Genomic DNA, 19,652 nt, shown 5'->3' on the forward strand with positions numbered 1-19,652 from the left:
AAACATATTTTTTTTCGTCATATTTGACCTCAAATATAACTTTAAAAATAATCTTATCTGAAGTTCAATTATGTGAAGGTTTGTATGAGACTTCGGATAATCAAATCATGAAAAAAAATCCGGATTTTTTCTTTTCTTATTTTTTTACAAATTCAAATTCGGAGTCCCATTTTTTGTCAAATTTGAATAGTTGATTGCCTATTAATTCCCATTTTGGCAGACCTATTGGATTTAAAAATTCTTAATTGCTATAGCGTAGTTTAAGGGGTATCCTTAACCCTCTACTGCCCAATTTATTTTTTTCGAAAATTTGTATTCCAGTAATCATTTGAGTCATTTTAAGCAACTTTTGTTCTACAATTTTTTTTTTTGGTTTTTGTTTCATTTTTAGTATTTTAATTTGCATTTATCTTGTTAAGTTTATGTTTGTTTTTGGTATCATTGCACTTTACGTTTCTAAATTTGTCATGTTTTTTCAGTCACTTTTTCAATTTTTGCTGATTTTTCACATTTTCTGCTGTAGAATGGCACCATTATCATTTAAGGCCGTTGCAAATATTTTTTGAAGTTTATGTCCCTCGGCTCTAACCAAAGGCGAGGTGGGTGTCAAAAAGATATAAAAATTGAAAATACAAGCCTAGGTTTCAACAGTTGGATGAAAAAAGTGTTTGGAAATGCATTTTACAGGCGTACAGTTGCTTTCCAATCATTTGTTTTGAAAATATCGAGGTATTGATGGATTTTTTTTTTCGCAATAAAAAACAACTTTTCGTGGGACTGTACATTGGTATTTCGTGAAAGTTTAAAATGTTTACAAAGGAGTCCAAACATGCTGAATATGATTATAAACGTGAGAAAAGGCATTTTAACTGGTTTTCAGTTGATTAAACATTAATTTTCATTCAATTTTTGAAGTTTTTTGAAAAAAAAAACAATTATTTTGCCCCCTGATTATTCAGGTCAACTTTGAAGGGGGGCGACTGAACTTTGAAAGATATTTGCAACGACCTAAATCGTAAAAAATGCGTAGATACAAAGTGTGGAACACTGGAAAAATTACTGCATACTTCTTATTACATCAAATATAGTAAATGTTAGTAAAAACACAGCCAAAGTAGACGCCTAAAAAAAATAAAATTTTAAAAACATTGAGAAAGTCACTTAAAACAAGTCAAATTTCCAACCCTGAAATTTTCTAAAATTTTAAGAGTTCTTCTTTCTAATGCTTTTTAAAGATCACAAATTGGTTGAAAAATTGATTTTTGGTGATTTTTCAGATCGAAGCCCATCTAAAGGCAGGGTTAGGTTGTAAAGGGTTAAGAGTTTTTCTCTTGTTTTATGTTTTTCTTCATTAAAAAAAAATCATTGTTATCCGAGCATTCGTTGGTGAAGGTTGTCTGAATCAACATGACTCGTCGCGTCCCGGCGCAAAACGCCGGCAATATTGCCCTACCTGCGGCTCAAGCAGGCAAAAAAGTGGGAATTTCCAAAAGGAAGGTTGAGGCCTCAACTGATGGCCAAAAACCGGGAATTTCCAAAGGAAGGTGCTTTTGGAAGTGACATCGAACAGCAAAAAGACGAAAAAGAGCGACGGTACTGTACCGATGGATGAGGAGGAGGAGAACTCTTCATCGCACGAGGAGCAGCTTTTGAAGAACAACAAGTTCGCTGGACTGCCTGACGAGGACCAGGTAGCGGAAGCAAAGGAGAATGAAGTGAAACAGCGAAAGGAGAAACTGCCTCCTTTTATGTGAGGCAATCAGCAGCAACGATCGACTTTCGTGCGGGGCTTGTTGAACTCATCAAGTCTGGGAAAGTCCAAGGCAACATTCGTCTGTGTCAGGACGGATTTAAGGTGCTGGTGCAATCCAGGCAGCACTATCAACTGGTCAAGGATTACTTGACCGAAAACGAGGCGGAGTACTTCACCCATGATGTCGTCATGGATAAGCCGTACAAAATCGTCGTCAGAGGTCTGTACGACATGCCAGTGGAGGAATTAGCTGCCGAGCTAAAAGTTTTGAAACTGGATGTGTTGGCCGTGCACAAAATGAGCCGACGCAACAAAGACATCAAGTACCGTGACCAGCTCTACCTGCTGCATTTGGCTAAGGGATCGACGACGCTTCCTGAGCTGAAGGCAATTCGAGCGGTTTTCAACATTATCGTGTCGTGGGAGCGATACCGACCAGTGCATCGTGACGTCACACAATGCTTCAACTGCCTGGGTTTCGGGCACGGAGGTAAGAACTGCCACCTGAAGCGTCGTTGCGCCAAATGTGGTACCGATGCGCACATCACATCCCAGTGCATCCAAGATTCGCTGGTGAAGTGCCTCAACTGCAACGGTGAGCACTCGTCAACCGACCGAAAGTGCCCCAAGAGAGCTGAGTTCGTGAAAATTCGGCAGCAAGCATCGACGAAGAATCAGCCTCAGCGTCGTAGAACTCCTCCAGCCCTGGTGGAGCAAAATTTTCCACCTCTTCAACCGCGACGCCAGGTCCCGAACTTGGCACCGTTGCCGTTGGATCCCAGGAAGAGAGCTGAGATGAATCATCCACGGCCGGGTTCCAGCCAGGAGCCGAGACCGCCACCACCGGGCTTCAGCCAGGAGCCAAGACCAACCCAAGAACCAGCAGTTGAGGAAAATGGTAATGATCTTTACACCTCAACCGAACTCCTCAATATTTTCAAACAGATGTCCGCTGCACTGCGTGGATGCAAAACCAAGACCCAGCAGATTGAAGTGCTGACCTCGTTCGTCATCCAGTATGGATCGTAGGTCCCTCAAGCTGCTGAATTGGAACGCTTGCTCCATTAGGAGGAAGAACTTAGAGCTGGTGGATTTTCTTCGCGAGAAGGAGATCGACGTAGCTGCCATCACGGAAACTCATCTGAAGCCCGGTGAAAAAGTTTATCTGCAAAACTACAAGATCGCGACGCAGCTCGACAGGACCACGTCTGGAGGAGGAGGTGTGCTTGTCGCTGTTCATCGTGATCTCAAGCCACGCCGGCTGCCACACTTTAAGCTGGACATCATCGAGGCCGTTGGGTGGAAATTCCCACTTCGGTTGGCCCAGTACTCTTCATTGCTGCATACTGCCCACGTCAGGTGAATGCCAGAGATGGTTCAGCAGCAAAACTGAAGGGCGATATCCAGAAGTTGACACGGCGGAGCGCAAAGTACATCATCGCTGGTGACCTCAACGCGAAGCATGAAGTTTGGGGCAACAGCAGGAGGAATCGGAACGGAGTGATTCTGCACAACGATCTGCAAAACGTTGTGAGTCCAGATCGTCCAACGAGGGTGGCCCGGTCTGGGAATCACTCAATCATCGACTTCTTCATTACCAATATGGCTGAGAACGTGGCTCATCCTGAGGTGTTTGAAGAGTTGAGTTCTGATCACTATCCGGTGGTTGTGGAGGTTGGAGCTTCCGTTACTCCGCAGCGGCAACCAACCCGGAAAGATTACCACAACGTTGACTGGCAGCAGTTTCAGCAAGTGGTAGACAGCAACATCGACTATGATCAACACCCGGAAACTTCTGCTGATATTGATCGTTCGCTGGAGGTGATCCAGCAGGCTATCAACCAAGCAGAGGCTGCCAACGTTCGGGAGGTTCCTGTTAATTTTAAGGTAACTGATATTGACGTAGATACTAAACACTTGATTAGACTTAGGAATGTTTATAGGAGACAATATCAACGGACTGGGGACTATGACAAAAGATTTCAGTTAACAATTTGAACAAAATCATACAAGACCGACTTGACAATATTAGAAATCAAGAATTTTCAAAACATGTAAGCCAGCTTGGGAATTATTCAAAACCATTTTGGAAACTTTCAAAAGTTCTTAAAAACAAACCAAAGCCTATTCCTCCTCTTATTGTTGAGGATTCTCGTTTGATTACATCCGAGGAAAAGGCAAATGCACTTGGGCTTCATTTTGTTAGTTCACATAATCTTGGCGCTTCCATGACCAGCCGTAAAGAAACATCAGTTGCCAATAGTATTTCAACAATCAATAACTCTACCTTTGAATTTCCTGCAGATTCCCATGTTTCTGGTGAGGAAGTCAAAGTTGCAGTTAAACAAATGAAAAATATGAAAGCTCCTGGCTTTGATAACATTTTAATCTAGTGTTGAAAAAACAGAGTGATCAGTTCTTTCAACATCTAGCCAATATTTTCAATAAATGTTTGCAACTTGGTTACTTCCCCACCAATTGGAAGCTGGGCAAAGTCATACCAATTTTGAAGCCTCAAAAGATCCAACATCGCCAACAAGTTATCGTCCCATTAGTCTTTTGAGTAGTCTGTCCAAACTCTTTGAGAAGGTCATCTATTCAAGGCTTTTGGATTTTACCAACGATAATAATATAATTTTGAATGAGCAGTTTGGCTTCCGAAAGGGGCATAATACTGCTCATCAGCTTACGAGAGTAACTAAAATCATCAAGCAGAACAAGCTTGAGTCTAAATCAACTGCTATGGCTTTGTTGGATGTTGAGAAGGCTTTTGACAATGTTTGGCATGATGGTTTGATACATAAACTGTATTTATACGGTTTTCCAATGTATCTTATCAAAATTATCCAGCACTATCTTTCGGAGAGATCGTTCAGGGTTTTTCTGAATGGGATTGCTTCTGGATTATTCAACATTGATGCTGGGGTTCCTCAAGGAAGTATTCTTGGCCCACTTCTGTACAATATTTTTACATCTGATTTGCCTACTCTTCCTGGTAATGGTGTGTTGTCACTTTTGCTGATGACACTGCCGTTATTTATAAGGGTAAAATAACCAGATATTTAGTTGGCCGTCTTCAGAAGGGTCTTGACGTTCTTTCCGAATACTTTGGCGACTGGAAAATTCGCATAAATGCAGCCAAAACTCAAACCATCATTTTTCCACTTTCCAAATCGGCCCGATTTGTCCCAAAGGATGATGTTTTGATTAAAATGAATGATGTTTCAATACCCTGGTCAAAGGAAGTTGTATATTTAGGTCTCATACTTGACTCGAAACTATTGTTTCGACAGCATGTAGATAAAATATTGAACAAGTGCAGCATTCTCATCAGGTGTTTGTATCCTTTAATTAACAGAAAATCAAAGTTATCTTTGAAAAATAAGCTAGCAGTTTACAAACAAATAATTTACCCCGTTATTGAGTATGCAGTACCTGTTTGGGAGTGTTGCGCTAGAACTCATAAATTGAAGCTCCAGCGTGTCCAAAACAAGGTACTCAAAATGGTTTTGAATGTTCCTGGCTGGACTAGATCAAGTGAGGTTCATGAATTAGCAGAAGTAAAAATGTTGGATCAGAAGATTCAAGAAAAATGTTTGAAATTCAGGGAAAAATGTGCTATATCTGAATACCCCTTGATTCAAGGATTGGTTTAGTTTATGGTAAGATTAAGTTAGTTTTAGGTTAGGTTATGTTTTCTTAATTTTTTTCTTCATTGTACCTAGTGTTACAAAAATGATAAATCATATACTTTTAAAGTTATGAATATGAACAGTGTTTAAATCACGAAAAGCAAACTAAAGCTGAAGAGCCACAGCTGACCACTTATTATGTAAATCAAATGTAATTATTATAAGAAAGATTCAATAAAGTATATTTAATTCAAAAAAAAAAAAATTCTTCATTAAAAAGAGGGTAAAACGGGATAACTTCGACAGGTTGTAAATAATAATTATTATGTATTTTTTAACATAATTCAAGAAAATCTCGAAATTTATAGGCATTTTCAGTTGAACAAATTTCATATATAATGTGATAAATTCTGATTCGTGCTTCAAATTCAGATCAAAATGCAAAATAAATCGATAATTTTATAAAAGAAAAACTAGTTGAACGAATTTTAGGCAAAATTTTAACATTTTAACAGTTTTACCTTAAAGTTATAGATATATTTCATTTTAAAGTTTATAAACTTAGTTAACTACCTACAAACATTGTTTTTTTCTTCTTTCAAACTACATCTGCAAGCTTGGCAATGGTACATTTGACGTAAAAATACTGATTGAGCACCTTAAATCTGATATTAACAAGAAAAACTATAACTATCAAAGTCGCCCCGAAAGTTTAGCAGTTCTCTCAGATTTCGGTCATTCGCTTTTTTGTATTTTTTTTTAATTTTTTGGTGCCATCGGTATGCCTAAAGAAGCCATTTTGCATCATTAGTTTGTCCATATAATTTTCCATACAAATTTGACAGCTGCCCATACAAAAACGATGTATGAAAATTCAAAAATCTGTATCTTTTGAAGAAATTGTTTGATCGATTTGGTGTCTTCGGCAAAGTTGTAGGTATGGATAAGGACTACACTGAAAAAAAAATGATACACGGTAAAAAAAATAAGTGATTTTTATTTAACTTTTTGTCACTAAAACTTGATTTGCAAAAAAAACACAATTTTTAATTTTTTGATATATTTTAGAGGACATAAAATGGCAACTTTCCTGGTTGTGCAAAAAATCTATGACCGAGTTATGATTTTTTAATCAATACTGATTTTAAAAAACAATCAAAATAATGGTCGCAAAAATTTTTCAACTTCATTTTTCGATGTTGAATCAAATTTGCAATCAAAACGTACTCTAGTGAAATTTTGATAAAATGCATCGTTTTCAGGTTAAATCAATTTTTAGGTGACTTTTTTGAAAAAAAAAAGTCGGAGTTTTTCATTTTTTTTATTGGTGCACATGTGGGCAACACTTTTGAAAACAATATTTTGGAAAGCTGAGAAAATTCTCTTTATTTTGCTTTTTTTGAACTTTGATGGTGCGACCCTTAGTTGCTTAGTTTTCTAATATCGATATCTCAGCAACTAATGGTCCGATTCACAATGTTAAAATATGAAATATTTATGAAATTTTCCGATCTTTTCGAAAAAAAAATTCAAAATTTTTAAACCAAGGCTAACATTTTAAAAGGGCATAATATTGAATGTTTGGTCCTTTTGAAATGTTAGTCTTGATTTAAAAAAAAATAAAAACATTGTTTTCGAAAAGATCGAAAAATTTCACAAATGTTTCATATTTTAACATTGTAAATCGGACCATTAGTTGCTGAGATATCGACATTAGAAAATGGTGGGTTGTTTGGGTGAGACTTAGAAAACATAAATTTTCCTGTTTTTAAACCTTTTCATGGCAATATCTCAGCAACTAAGGGTCGTACCAACAAAGTTCAAAAAAGAAAATTATAGGGAATTTTATCATCTTTTTAAAAAATATGTTTTTCAAAAGTGGGCAAACATGGGCACTAATTAAAAAAAAATAACCGCGACTATTTTCAAAAAAGACACCTAAAAATGGATTTAACTTGAAAACGATGGACTTTATCAAAAATTCATTACAGTACTTTACGATTAAAATAGTACTTTACGATTAATAATTTTATTTTACATCTAAAAATGAAGTTGAAACATTTTTGCGACGAATATTTCGATTTTTTGAAAAAAAAACAGTATTGAATAAAAAAAATCATAAATCGGTCAAAGATTTTTTGCACAACCTGTAAATTTCTGAAAAGGCATTTGATGTCCTCTAAAACATATCAGAAAATGATAAAAAATAAAAATAGTGTTTTTTGCAAATCAAGTTTTGGTGACAAAAGGTTAAATAAAAATCACAAAAAAAATTGTTGCGGTGTAGAATTTTTTTCCAGTGTAGTCCGTATATATACCTACAACTTTGGCGAAGACACCAAATCGAGCAAAAAATTCCTTCAAAAGATACAGATTTTTGAATATTCATTTATCATTTTTGTATGGACAGCTGTCAAATTTGAATGGAAAATTATATCGAAAAATTAATGATGCCTCGAAAAAAAAAGTTTCTGATTTCGTTTTTCGATCCTTGGATTGTTGTTTTTTTCTAGAGAAAAAAAATATCAAAATCTGGGTGAGGCAACTATGCATTTATTGGACAGTGTACAGCCTATCTACAAATTAATTGTTTCTGTATCTTGCTTTTTTCTAAATTTCAATTCTCTTTGAGTGTTTCTACATTTTTATATCAACTAAATGAATCAAGTTGATATAAAAATGTAAAAAAAATCTTTCAAACAGGTACAACTGCATTTTTTGTGTTCCAATAAAATCTCGGAAATTTTCGTTCTCAAATAAATAACACAGTCCAACAAGATTTTGTCTCTAAGACGAGTATATGTATTCCTAGTAGAATTTTGCCTGCTGAATCCGAATCCGGGTCCAGAATTGCTCCAAATGGTCCCAATTTTGAGATACACCCGTTTGAAATGTTAGTTTGGGCCAAAATTAGCTACTTTGTCGACTATTTTACAAAAGAACTATTGAATAAACAACTAAACCAATACATGTATCTTATCTTATGTATGTTCACGTTTTCCCCTTTCTGAAACACCCCTGGTTTTTGAAATTTGATTGTTTCTACGCATATTTATAGCCATTTTAAAATTATATTTTCAGTTGGTTCTCATTCAAGTTTTTCCAACTTGCATGCAAGTCAAATTCTAATTTTAAAATGGCTATAAATATGCGTAGAAACAATCAAATTTTCAAAACCAGGGTGTTTCAGAAAGGGTAAACGTGAACTTTAAGATACATGTATTGGTTCAGTTGTTTATTCAATAGTTCTTTGTAAAATAGTCGACAAAGTAGCTAATTTTGGCCTAAACTAACATTTCAAACGGGTGTATCTCAAAATTGGGACCATTTGGAGCAATTCTGGACCCGGATTCGGATTCAGCAGGCAAAATTCTACTAGGAACACATATACTCGTCTCAGAGACAAGAAACATTTGATTTTTTGTTGAACTGTGTAATCATTCGTCTCCATCAAAAGGAATTTCCCACTGTTATTTAATGTGAGCGCACGGTGCTTGATCTCATAAACCTGCAATTCAATGTAATTTTCCGTTATTCTTTCCTCCTTCCAGATCGGCGAGAGTCACGTGGACGTCCAGCGGACCGCGTCGAGCGACGTGACCAGCCTGGCGTGCGCCCGGTACGACCGGGCCCGCTGCTTAGGTGCGTGTTTGCTCGTTTTGTTACTCTTACACTTCCAACTCAGACAGCAGCTAATCAGCCGCCCTAGTAGGTAATTAATAATTGACTAAACATTGAGCGAAAAACCAAAAACAAAAAAAGGAAGCACGAAGCAAGAACAAATTTCTGATTCTGAAGCGCCTAACGATCGTGTCGCGCAAAAGCGCCTTTTGCATCGTAAATCGTGTTATTTTATATGGCCTGCACAGAGCGAGAGAAAGAGAGAACATGTGGTCGGTGGAGAAAAATTGACGCGATACATGAAAACATATATATAGATTAAACGTAATTGTATTAAAAAAACGAAATAAAACGGCAACTCGCGCGCGTGAACGGTTTTTATATCTAGTACACAAAGTGAAAAAAAAACAGAAACACTCAAATTAACATAAACGTAGGAAAAAAACAACGCGGGGAACAAATTAAAATATATAAATTTAATTGTAAAAGGATCTGAGCCAACTCATGCATTTTGTACATTTTAAATGAGGTTCAAAGGGAAAGCGTGCATTCAAAAAAAAACTGAAGATATAACGAAATCCAGCTTGAAAAAAACGTAATAAATTCAAATAAATGGAAAATAAATTAAATGTTATTGCAGGCGCGTACGTTCGAGGTAGGGTAACAAACAAACGAAGAAAAAAAGTCGAATCCAAAGCACTGGTCCATGCACGGATGTGGACCAGACAAATGAGCTCCCCTGAGGGAGTGGGAAATCTGCTCGTTGTGTCAATTCGAAACAGATGTTTTTTTTAATCCTGTAAAGTTTAACGAGATCCTTCACATTAATTTGTCATCTGAATTGGGAGTTTGTGGCATAATAACAAAAATAATAATTTCCACTCAACTTGACTCTGTTCAAAAATTAAAATTAATATTTCAATAGGCAATTGACTTCGGAAACAGCACGTCAAAAAGCAATTGTTATCCATTCAAGTAAAATTACAAGCATCATTGAAATTTTAAAATAATTCTCAAAACCACCCAACCGCGCTTTAGTTCCTAAAATCAATCCACTTCACAACAAACCAGCATGCGTGTCCAAACCATGCGTTCAACCGCCGACCAAGTTCGGCTCACCATCTGCCAAATTCTGGTTCCGAATGAAATTGAATTTCCCCGCGAAACCAACTTCCTCCCAAACGCACGCACTCCAAATTTAAAAAAAAAAATCAATTTTACATCGCAAACAGCTGAATCGAAAATATGGCCGCACTTTACATAACCGGGAGGGTAAATAAATTAACGCCGGTTTTTTTTTCGGTGGAGAGAGTTTCCTGCACTGGACACGCTACCACTTAAATGCAATTTGCGAGTGTTACAACTACAGCCGGAGTCTTGTGACTGGTTTCGGATCAGTTTGAATCCTGGCCGGGGATAATCTCTTTTGATCAGACGGATAAAACTTACCAATTTGTGGAACATTGGATGCGGAATTAAACTTGTTTTTCCTTACAGTTTAAATACAAGATTTTTACTACTGAAATAAATATAGAAATTGGAAACTACACAGTAACAGATTGCTGAATATATTGAAAATCTTAAATAACCGATATGACGATCCTTTGGGTTTGAATTGAAACCAATTAGGACTAGATCGTCCAAATTCCCGTCCCGAGAAAAAAAATTCGGAATTCCCGGGATTTCCTGTTTCCCGTGTAATTTGTAAATTTCCCGGGAAACTATGTTACAATTATCACTATAGTTATAATCTTGATCAAAATCTTCAAAACTGGCCTCAGAAGCAGGTTTAAAAAAATTCATGCTGTAATGAGTATGGATTAATTTCAAAGTATAAATGCTGAAAAAAAATCACATAATATCGTATTTTTCCGATATTAGTAAAATTTTAATAATTCGCAATATCACGCGATTTGAAATTTTGTATTCATTTTCACTGTTTTAGAGTTTTTTGAATAAAATTCTAAAATTTTCACAAAATACCGTAATTGCTAATAATACAAATTTGAGTACTTTCAAAAAAATAAGATATTTTGCAAAAAAAAACAATTGTTTTCGAAAAAATACGGTGTTTTGAAAAAATAAGAGTTTTTTTTTCAAAAAAAACTGGAACATTGAAAATGCATACCAAATTTTGCTTTGTATTTTTTTTATATTTCGACGTCGTCGTGCTATCTTGTCGCACCCGCCATTTAGACGTTCCGAGAAAAACGCGTTTTAATGTTTGACCTTGAATAAACAAAAACGAGAGCACGCAATGTAAACAATAACAAACACAATAACAAGTTAGCACGATGGCGATGATTTATGCTTTAAAACTTACTACATTATCAGAAAAAATGCCGAGGGGACCATCAATGTGTTATATTTTCTTCGTAACATATTAAATTAAAAATTACCTGAATTTGTGTGTTTTTCAAGTTTCCTTCAATTGTGACTTGAAATTTAACAAAAAAAAATTAATAAAAAAATTATTTATTGAACTTGATTATTGCATCCATTAACCCCTCGGTCATTTTGGTTTGTTTTTGTTTTTTGACGTTTGTCTGCTTTTTAAGTGGGCTACAGACCAGTTATCGAGCCCCCAGTTAAAAAGCAGTTCAGTTAAACAACGCCCAGTTACCGAATACTACTGGGTAATTCTCCGCCAACTCACACAGCAGTTGCCCCGACCCCTCTTCGATTTGCGTGAAACTTTGTCCTAAGGGGTAACTTTTGTCCCTGATCACGAATCCGAGGTCTGTTTTTTGATATCTCGTGACGGAGGGGCGGTACGACCCCTTCCATTTTTGAACATGTGAAAAAAGAGGTGTTTTTCAATAATTTGCAGCCTGAAACGGTGATGAAATAGAAATTTGGTGTCAAAGGGACTTTTGTGTAAAATTAGACGCCCGATTTGATGGCGTACTCAGAATTCCGAATAAACGTATTTTTATCGAAAAAACACTAAAAAGTTTTAAAATTCTCCCATTTTCCGTTACTCGACTGTAAAAATTTTGGAACATGTCATTTTATGGGAAATTTAATGTACTTTTCGAATCTACATTGTCCCAGAAGGGTCATTTTTCATTTAGAACAAAATTTTTCATTTTAAAATTTCGTGTTTTTCTAACTTTGCAGGGTTATTTTTAGAGTGTAACAATGTTCCACAAAGTTGTAGAGCAGACAATTGCAAAAATTTTGATATATAGACATAAGGGGTTTGCTTATAACCATCACGAGTTATCGCGATTTTACGAAAAAAGTTTTGAAAAAGTTGGTCGTCATCGATCATGGCCATTCATGGTCACCCGCGACAGACACGGACGACGAAACAAAGAGAAACGCAAAATTAACTTTTTCAAAACTTTTTCGTAAAATCGCGATAACTCGTGATGTTTATAAGCAAACCCTTATGTCTATACATCAAAATTTTTGTAATTGTCTGCTCTACAACTTTGTAGAACATTGTTACACTCTAAAAATAACCCTGCAAAGTTAGAAAAACACGAAATTTTAAAATGAAAAATTTTGTTCTAAATGAAAAATGATCCTTCTGGGACAATGTAGATTCGAAAAGTACATTAAATTTCCCATAAAATGACATGTTCCAAAATTTTTACAGTCGAGTAACGGAAAATGGGAGAATTTTAAAACTTTTTAGTGTTTTTCGATGAAAATACGTTTTTCGGAATTCTGAGTACGCCATCAAATCGGGCGTCTAATTTTACATAAAAGTCCCTTTGACACCAAATTTCTATCTCATCACCGTTTCAGGCTGCAAATTGTTGAAAAACACCTCTTTTTCGCATGTTCAAAAATGGAAGGGGTCGTACCGCCCTCCGTCACGAGATATCAAAAAACGGACCTCGGATTCGTGATCAGGGACAAAAGTTACCCCTTAGGACAAAGTTTCACGCAAATCGAAGAGGGGTCGGGGCAACTTTTCCCGATTTCGTGTGAGTTGGTAGAGAATTACCCTACTGTAAATGATAAACATGAAATGTAGTAAATGACCGGCGGTGCCCAAAGTTTTTGACTGGCTAAAACTAAAATCTGTATCTTGATAAAAGATTTTCTGATTGATGTGGTGTATGGGGCAAAGTTGTAGGTTACGATTGAGATTTTTTATTTTTTTAAATAGGTATACGGAAAAAATTCCGATTTTTTATAAACTTGTTATCACATAAAGTTCCAACATAAATATTTTAAAGTGTTTTAGGAACTAAAAAGTAAATTTTTGCGCTGATAGGTGGTGATTTTTTCCAGAATCAAAGACCATTCAGAACGATCCTTGTTTTTTTTAGCAAAACAAGTCACGCTAAACAGCACGGAGAAAACCCAATTTCTAAAATTTCCATTTTATTACTAAAAGTGTATTTTCCAAAATACACGTACGAAAAAATCTAAAATATTGTAAAACAAATTCCGATAATCATTTTTAGATGTAAAACGAAAACCTACATTCGAAATAATTTTATTTGAAAAAAATCATAAAAGTTTCACTTTTTACCAATAAACATCGAACCAATAGTTTCCGAGATATCGCAAGTTGAAAATGAGAGCTTATTAGACGACACTTAAAAAACTATTGTTTCACTAAATTTAAACTCCAAGAGACTGTATAAGTTGTAGAAAATTTTCCAAGCATTTGAAAATTGGGGTGCTTTTTCTTCAGAAAGTATTTGAAAATTGAAAAAAAATGCACATTTTCCTGCAATTTTCACCTTACTGGGTGTACTTTATCAAAAAAAAAGTTAGATCATAATGAATTGGAAATTCGATTTTGCATCTTAAAATGATTTATTAAATTTAGTTCAACAATATTTTAGATTATTTCGTATGCGTTTTTTGTGAAATAAGCTATGTGAAATAAGTCAATTCAAGAAATTGAGATTTTTTCCGTGTACATTAGCGTGACCCATTTTGCTAAAAGTTTCACGTTTTAAGCTTTTGATCTTGTGTGTCCCGCTTGTGTAGATCAATCGGACCGCGCACTGGACTCACAATCCAGAGGTCGACGGTTCGAATCCCGCGGCGGGCGCTCTAAAATTCTTTGTGAAAATATGGGTATTCGGCGCCGTCGCTCCGTGCCATACTTTCATACACTTAGGAGCCCAGGGCGGCGAAGTCCTTGTAGATAAAAAGGAAGACACTAGTGGTTGGTACGAGCAATGGTGGCCGACAGCTATAAAGTCAACTTCGTTCGTTCTTGTGTGAAAATCGATAAAATAATCGATTTTGATGATTTTCAATCCATTTGCGCTTTTTTTTCAAAATCAGCGTGTCGATATTTTTTCAAAGAATGAAAAGTGCTGTAACATAGATCGCGCATTTTTTTAAACATTTTGTTGAAAAAATCAAAATAATTTGTGATTTAAGAAATTTGAAATGGCAATAAAATTGGTTTTTGAAACATTAAAAAGAACTTTAAATTATTTGTATTTTAAAATGGTTATCAAACCAGACAAGATTATTTCTAAAATAATCTTCTTGAAAAAATCAGTGGCAATTTTTTTGCCAATACATTGACTAAACGAAATGTTTAGATTGTATTCGACTTATGAAAACACTCCACTAGATTCCCATTTTCCATCAAGCATTTTCTAAAACATTGACATTGACATTGAGTTTCATTGGAATGACAAAAAAATACTTCTGTTGCAGTTGTCAATCGTGTGCCAAGTTAAAATTTCATTTTGAAGATACCATTTTATTGTTGATTTCTAACTATTAGAAAAATAATAATCGTTTATCAATGGTTTTATTTATTAGACCAACCAAACAATCAAAAAACGCCCACGAATTAATTAAATTATACTTTTTTTTGCGAATTCGATACTAATTAATCCACTCGATTGTGGGCGCGAGGAAAAAAAAGAATCCAATCCAGGCGTAATCGAACCATATCATTTGCACGCGCAAGCACTTGCACAATCTGTTAATTATGGACGACATTCGGTGGTGTTGTTATTGCAGTCTTTTTTTATCCCCCACGATGAGTGCTTAATTATGTATCGCACACACTTCAATCATCAATTTGCCGATTTTTTTTAAGTGGACAAATTATGTATAATATTGGCGCGTCAATTATTCCGGCTCTGGTGAATGGGACACATATGTTTTTTTTTGTTTCGTGGATATGTTTTATGTGATCGAAAACCTTGGGGAAGAAATTGATAAAAAAAACGATGTCGAAAAACATTAAAACAATGTCCTGTAAATTAACGCGCGATAATAATTATTAATTGAGTCATGCTTACCACCGCCAGTGTTGCGTAAAAGGGGAGGAGGGCGCGGGGCACTGAATTCAATATTGTGTTTTACATGGGTGGAACCGCGGCCATTTATGGTCAAACGAACAAACAACATAATTATGGAGATTCGAAGGGGGGTGGAATTTTCCCACGGGATTTTTCTGTTTGATTTCAATCAATCTTTTCAATCAGTGTCAAGAGAGTGTTGTTCCGAAATGTCATGCCACAAACTCCCACGATTTGTCAATTAGTTTCGTGCTTTCGATTTAAATATCAAACTTAGAATCTTAAATAAGTTCAATTAACGCGCTTCGTCAACATATCCTTTCATCAGCGAAAAAGCTATCAAATAATCAACCAATCATCACACAAATCACGTATAATCAAAAAAAAGCCAAATGAAACAATAACACTTTACAATTAATTATTAAATATCTAAACACTTATCAATATATTTTACCCTAACACACACTGTAGCTATAACCTAATATCAAATATCATTCTGTTACGTTTATATATCGCGAATCCTGTGCTCAAGCCAAATCAAACAAGGATTTAAGTTTACTTAAAACAACATATTTGCTCCACTTTTAGTGCGCGTTACATATCTGCGAGAAAACAAAACCCATTAGTATCGAAACCAATTAGCCAATATTGTACAAAAATCCCGGAACAATAAGCGGAAACCAGGTGGATGTACCTCGTCGTAATTCAATTTCGAGTGCGCATTTTCCGCGCGCAATGCAAATGCTCGAACTGCGAGTGATGCTGCAAACAGACAGCCAAACATATGTCGCCGCCAATCAGTTCAATTAAAATGCGTTCGTTGATTATTATTGCATATTTTATTAGCTGGGTGGGATTTAAACCCAAATCCCTCCCCTCCCGCGAACGAAATCTGTTCCTGTTAAACCAAGTGTTCATTTATTTCAAACGGTCTGATTTTGTTAACTGTGTAAATACTTTTATTTTTCTCGTTTCCAAACATCACTCGTTACAGTTTAAGAGCACACAGATTGCACCTTGAAAACACACGCAATTTTGTAAATGTTCTGTTCACACGTTTAACGCGAGATTTAAGGGCTGTTTCTTAATACATTTTGCATAGCATTTTTCCTCAGAGAGCGGCAGGAATCGGATTTTTTTTTTTGTTGTTTTTTGATCATTCTCCCGATCTAAATTTTCTTCTAGAAACTTTATTTTATTATATTTTTTTTAACTTTTTTGGGTACTTTCTCCTTTTAAAAAAATAAGCGTTTTGCATGCACTCGTATGTTTCACAAAGTCTCCTTACAATTTTTTACAATTTTCAATAAAAATCGATTTTGAATTTTCGGCAATTTTTTTTTTTTTCAAATATATCAACGAAAATATTGTTTTCAATACAAATCAACAACTCTCGATAACGACCAGCGCAACGATATTGTGGATTTAGCTGATAGCTAGATTTTCAGGCATCTTCTCACGGTCATTGGAAACGGTCGTGAATAGACCTAGGGGTTACCAATTGTAGGGAAAAAGTTCAAGTTATAGAAAAATTATGGATTAAAATTTTCATTTCTAATCACTTCTCCGACATCAGGAATAATTGTTTGAACATACTCGCAAATTTTTCATTCAGTCGGAAAAATATTAATTTTCCGGAAAAAAGTTTCATTTTTAACCACATGATCACCCCTAATTCTGACTCGATGCCGCCATCAAACGACCGCGTTTGTTTGTCAACAAAGCTGCAGCTGGATGGTGGGGCGAAGTGAGAGGGGGAGAGGTTTTGACATGTTTATGCCCGCATCTGGCCCGCCGCCTATTTCGTCGGTCGTTGAGCCGACGGTCGTTTCCAACGACCGAGTTGAGCAAGGTACTGATCGTACAATAATGAACATCTGATAGGCGCCCCAAACCAAAGCTAAAAACTCGATTCGCCACCTACATTCGAGTAGGAGAATTTTGGTGCAAGGTTACGTTTACGTTTTTGCGCGATAAGTGCTAAGGCGAGTGAAAACTATTTTAAGGTTTTTTAAATTAAAATTGATCTTTTGGAACAAAATAAAGTTAACAGGAGGTAAGAAATAAAAAGTTCTATCGATTGATTTTTTGATTTTTTTGCTAAGTTGCCTTTTTCATTGAAAATTCTTAGATCCGGATTGAAAACGCGAGAATGAGGTTAGATTGCAAATTTTGAAAATCATTCCAATTACCATTTTTCAAACAGTGCTTTGCTTTTATGGTAGATGTGACTTTAAAAAAATATTTGTCCACTTGAATAATCTACATTCTCAATTGATTAGTTAGGTTTTGGTTGATTAAAACATTCCCTCAATTTGATTCAGATAATGAACAGGTTAAATCGGCCATCACAAAAATATTTTCGTTTATATCAATCAAGCTATTTATTTCTTACCTGAAAATGGTATAATTCGCTATTAATGTTGATTTTATGATGAAATAAAACAATTTCAAATTTCAAGCCAACTTACTCGCTGTAGGTTATAATGAAAACATCACCCCAAGTTTCAGCGCCCTCTAGTGGGGGGTAATTTTGACGTTTGATTGCCTATTGGGCAACCAACAACAATCACGCCAAAAAGAAGGCTCTGGAAGCCAACTTTTTGCGTAGAACTACGTCGATAAAATGTATTATTATAGTTTTTTTTGTATTATTTTTCAAAACTTGGCCAAATTATGGCAACAAACAAATAATTCATTAAAACACGCAGAAAAATAAGGCATATTTGAATCAACAAAACGTTTTGTTGATTTGAAAATCATAATTTTTGTTGAATCAACGCTAAACGTCAAAGCAGCTTTTTCAAAACAACAAAAGACTTTTGTTGAATAGAGAAAATCAAGGTTTGTTTCAACCAAAATCGGCGTTGATTATATTCAACAAAAATTTTGTTGATTCAAACCTCGTACAGGCTGATTCTACAAAACTTTTTTCTGCGTGAAAAAGTTTTATTCTAAACATTATTTAAATTTGAAAATTTCTATTTCACAAGGTTTGTAAATTAGTACAAAATTTGTTATGATACAGTTACTTCGTAAAAAAAAGTTTTTTAATTGTCACCAAACATCAAATTTTGTTAAATCTCACTCAACTCGACCAACAAAATTTTCCCTAATTTTTTTATTACTTCAAAAGAACCTTCTGTTACCAAGCTGTAAATGAAATAGTTGCAAGAAACACCAATTCTCTATGAACCAGCCATTCTCAAAAATTGTTAAATTGTTATTTTGCTAAATTTCTAATTATTGCTATTTATTTTTCCAAAATTTAAAAATAACTTTTGACTCGATTTTGAATCTGAAAATGTTTTAGGCAAAAACTAAAAAATAAGCAAATTGCTGACTTTTTAAATTCAAAATTTTGAAATATACGCCAAATTCAAGTCATTAAAAATTAAAACTATAGTTGATTTTGAAACTGAGATTTAACATCTGATTATCATGCGCTGAACTCAATTCATTTGAGTTTTTCATTTCAATTAAACAATTTTAACACTTTCAGAAGAAAACAAATAATTCATAATTCATAACTTTTACTCTAACAATGTAATGGTCATTTTTTATTCATTTTCAAAAATTCAGATTTAAGTTTTTTTTTAATAAGAATTTATTTTTTTCAATCTCTTTTCGGATAACATAATTGCTTTCGCGAAGGGTGTCACTCTCCACACAGTAAGGAGGGTGAATTCTTGAAAGGTTGAATATTACCTCTTTCATGATGTAATTTTACATCAATTTAGACTGAAAAATGACACTGCAGCAGAAAAGTGATGATCGTTATAAGGGATTTTATCGCATATCTCTTTACTAGTTAATTTAATTTAATTTAAAAAAGGTACATCTGCCCAAAAGTTTAAAAAAATGCTTGCAATTTAAAATTTACTTTTTAGGATGTTGCAACGTTAAAGATTTTTGTTCAATTCATAAGTGGATGCAAATATTTAAAAAAGTTTTCATTTCTTGACTCTGGCCGAGGTCTAAAAAAATATAAACATTCAAATGTCATGCCATAGTCTCAACATTTGAATGAAAAAAGCGTTTTAAAAAACATTTTACACTAGTTCAGTTGTTTTGCAATAATTAGTTTTCAATAAATTTAAGATTTGAAGAAAAAAAAATCAGCAAAAAAAGTATTTGCGGCGAGATTTGATTTTGAACAAACTCATTGCAATGCGTTTTATATTGATTTCAGCTGATTGCACCGCATTTCCGTAAAAAAATTAAATAAATTTTCTACGAAACAAAATTTATTATTTGTAGTTTGATTACCAGTTCTTAAAAGACACCTCGTCAATTTCTCTTTTTTTATTTTTTTATTTTTGTTATGGCTGTTAAAATGGAACAAGGAAGAACTACTAATGCAAAATTTGCTGTTAAATAAGCGAGAAAGTACCCACAAAGTTT

General features: G+C 34.8%; 1 protein-coding gene across 5 annotated transcripts in view; it reads left to right on the forward strand.

The window, feature by feature from the left end:
* LOC6045170 (furin-like protease 1) overlaps positions 1–19,652 on the forward strand; it is a 454,649-nt gene that overhangs the window by 427,046 nt on the left and 7,951 nt on the right. For all 5 annotated transcript variants that reach the window (XM_038263921.1, XM_038263920.1, XM_038263922.1 and 2 more), the window contains one exon: positions 8,937–9,027. In XM_038263921.1, coding sequence (XP_038119849.1) covers positions 8,937–9,027 — 91 coding nt within the window. The remainder of the gene's footprint in view (positions 1–8,936; positions 9,028–19,652) is intronic.

The sequence above is a fragment of the Culex quinquefasciatus genome, chromosome 3, assembly GCF_015732765.1.
Source record: "Culex quinquefasciatus strain JHB chromosome 3, VPISU_Cqui_1.0_pri_paternal, whole genome shotgun sequence".
Taxonomy (NCBI): Eukaryota; Metazoa; Arthropoda; class Insecta; order Diptera; family Culicidae; genus Culex; species Culex quinquefasciatus.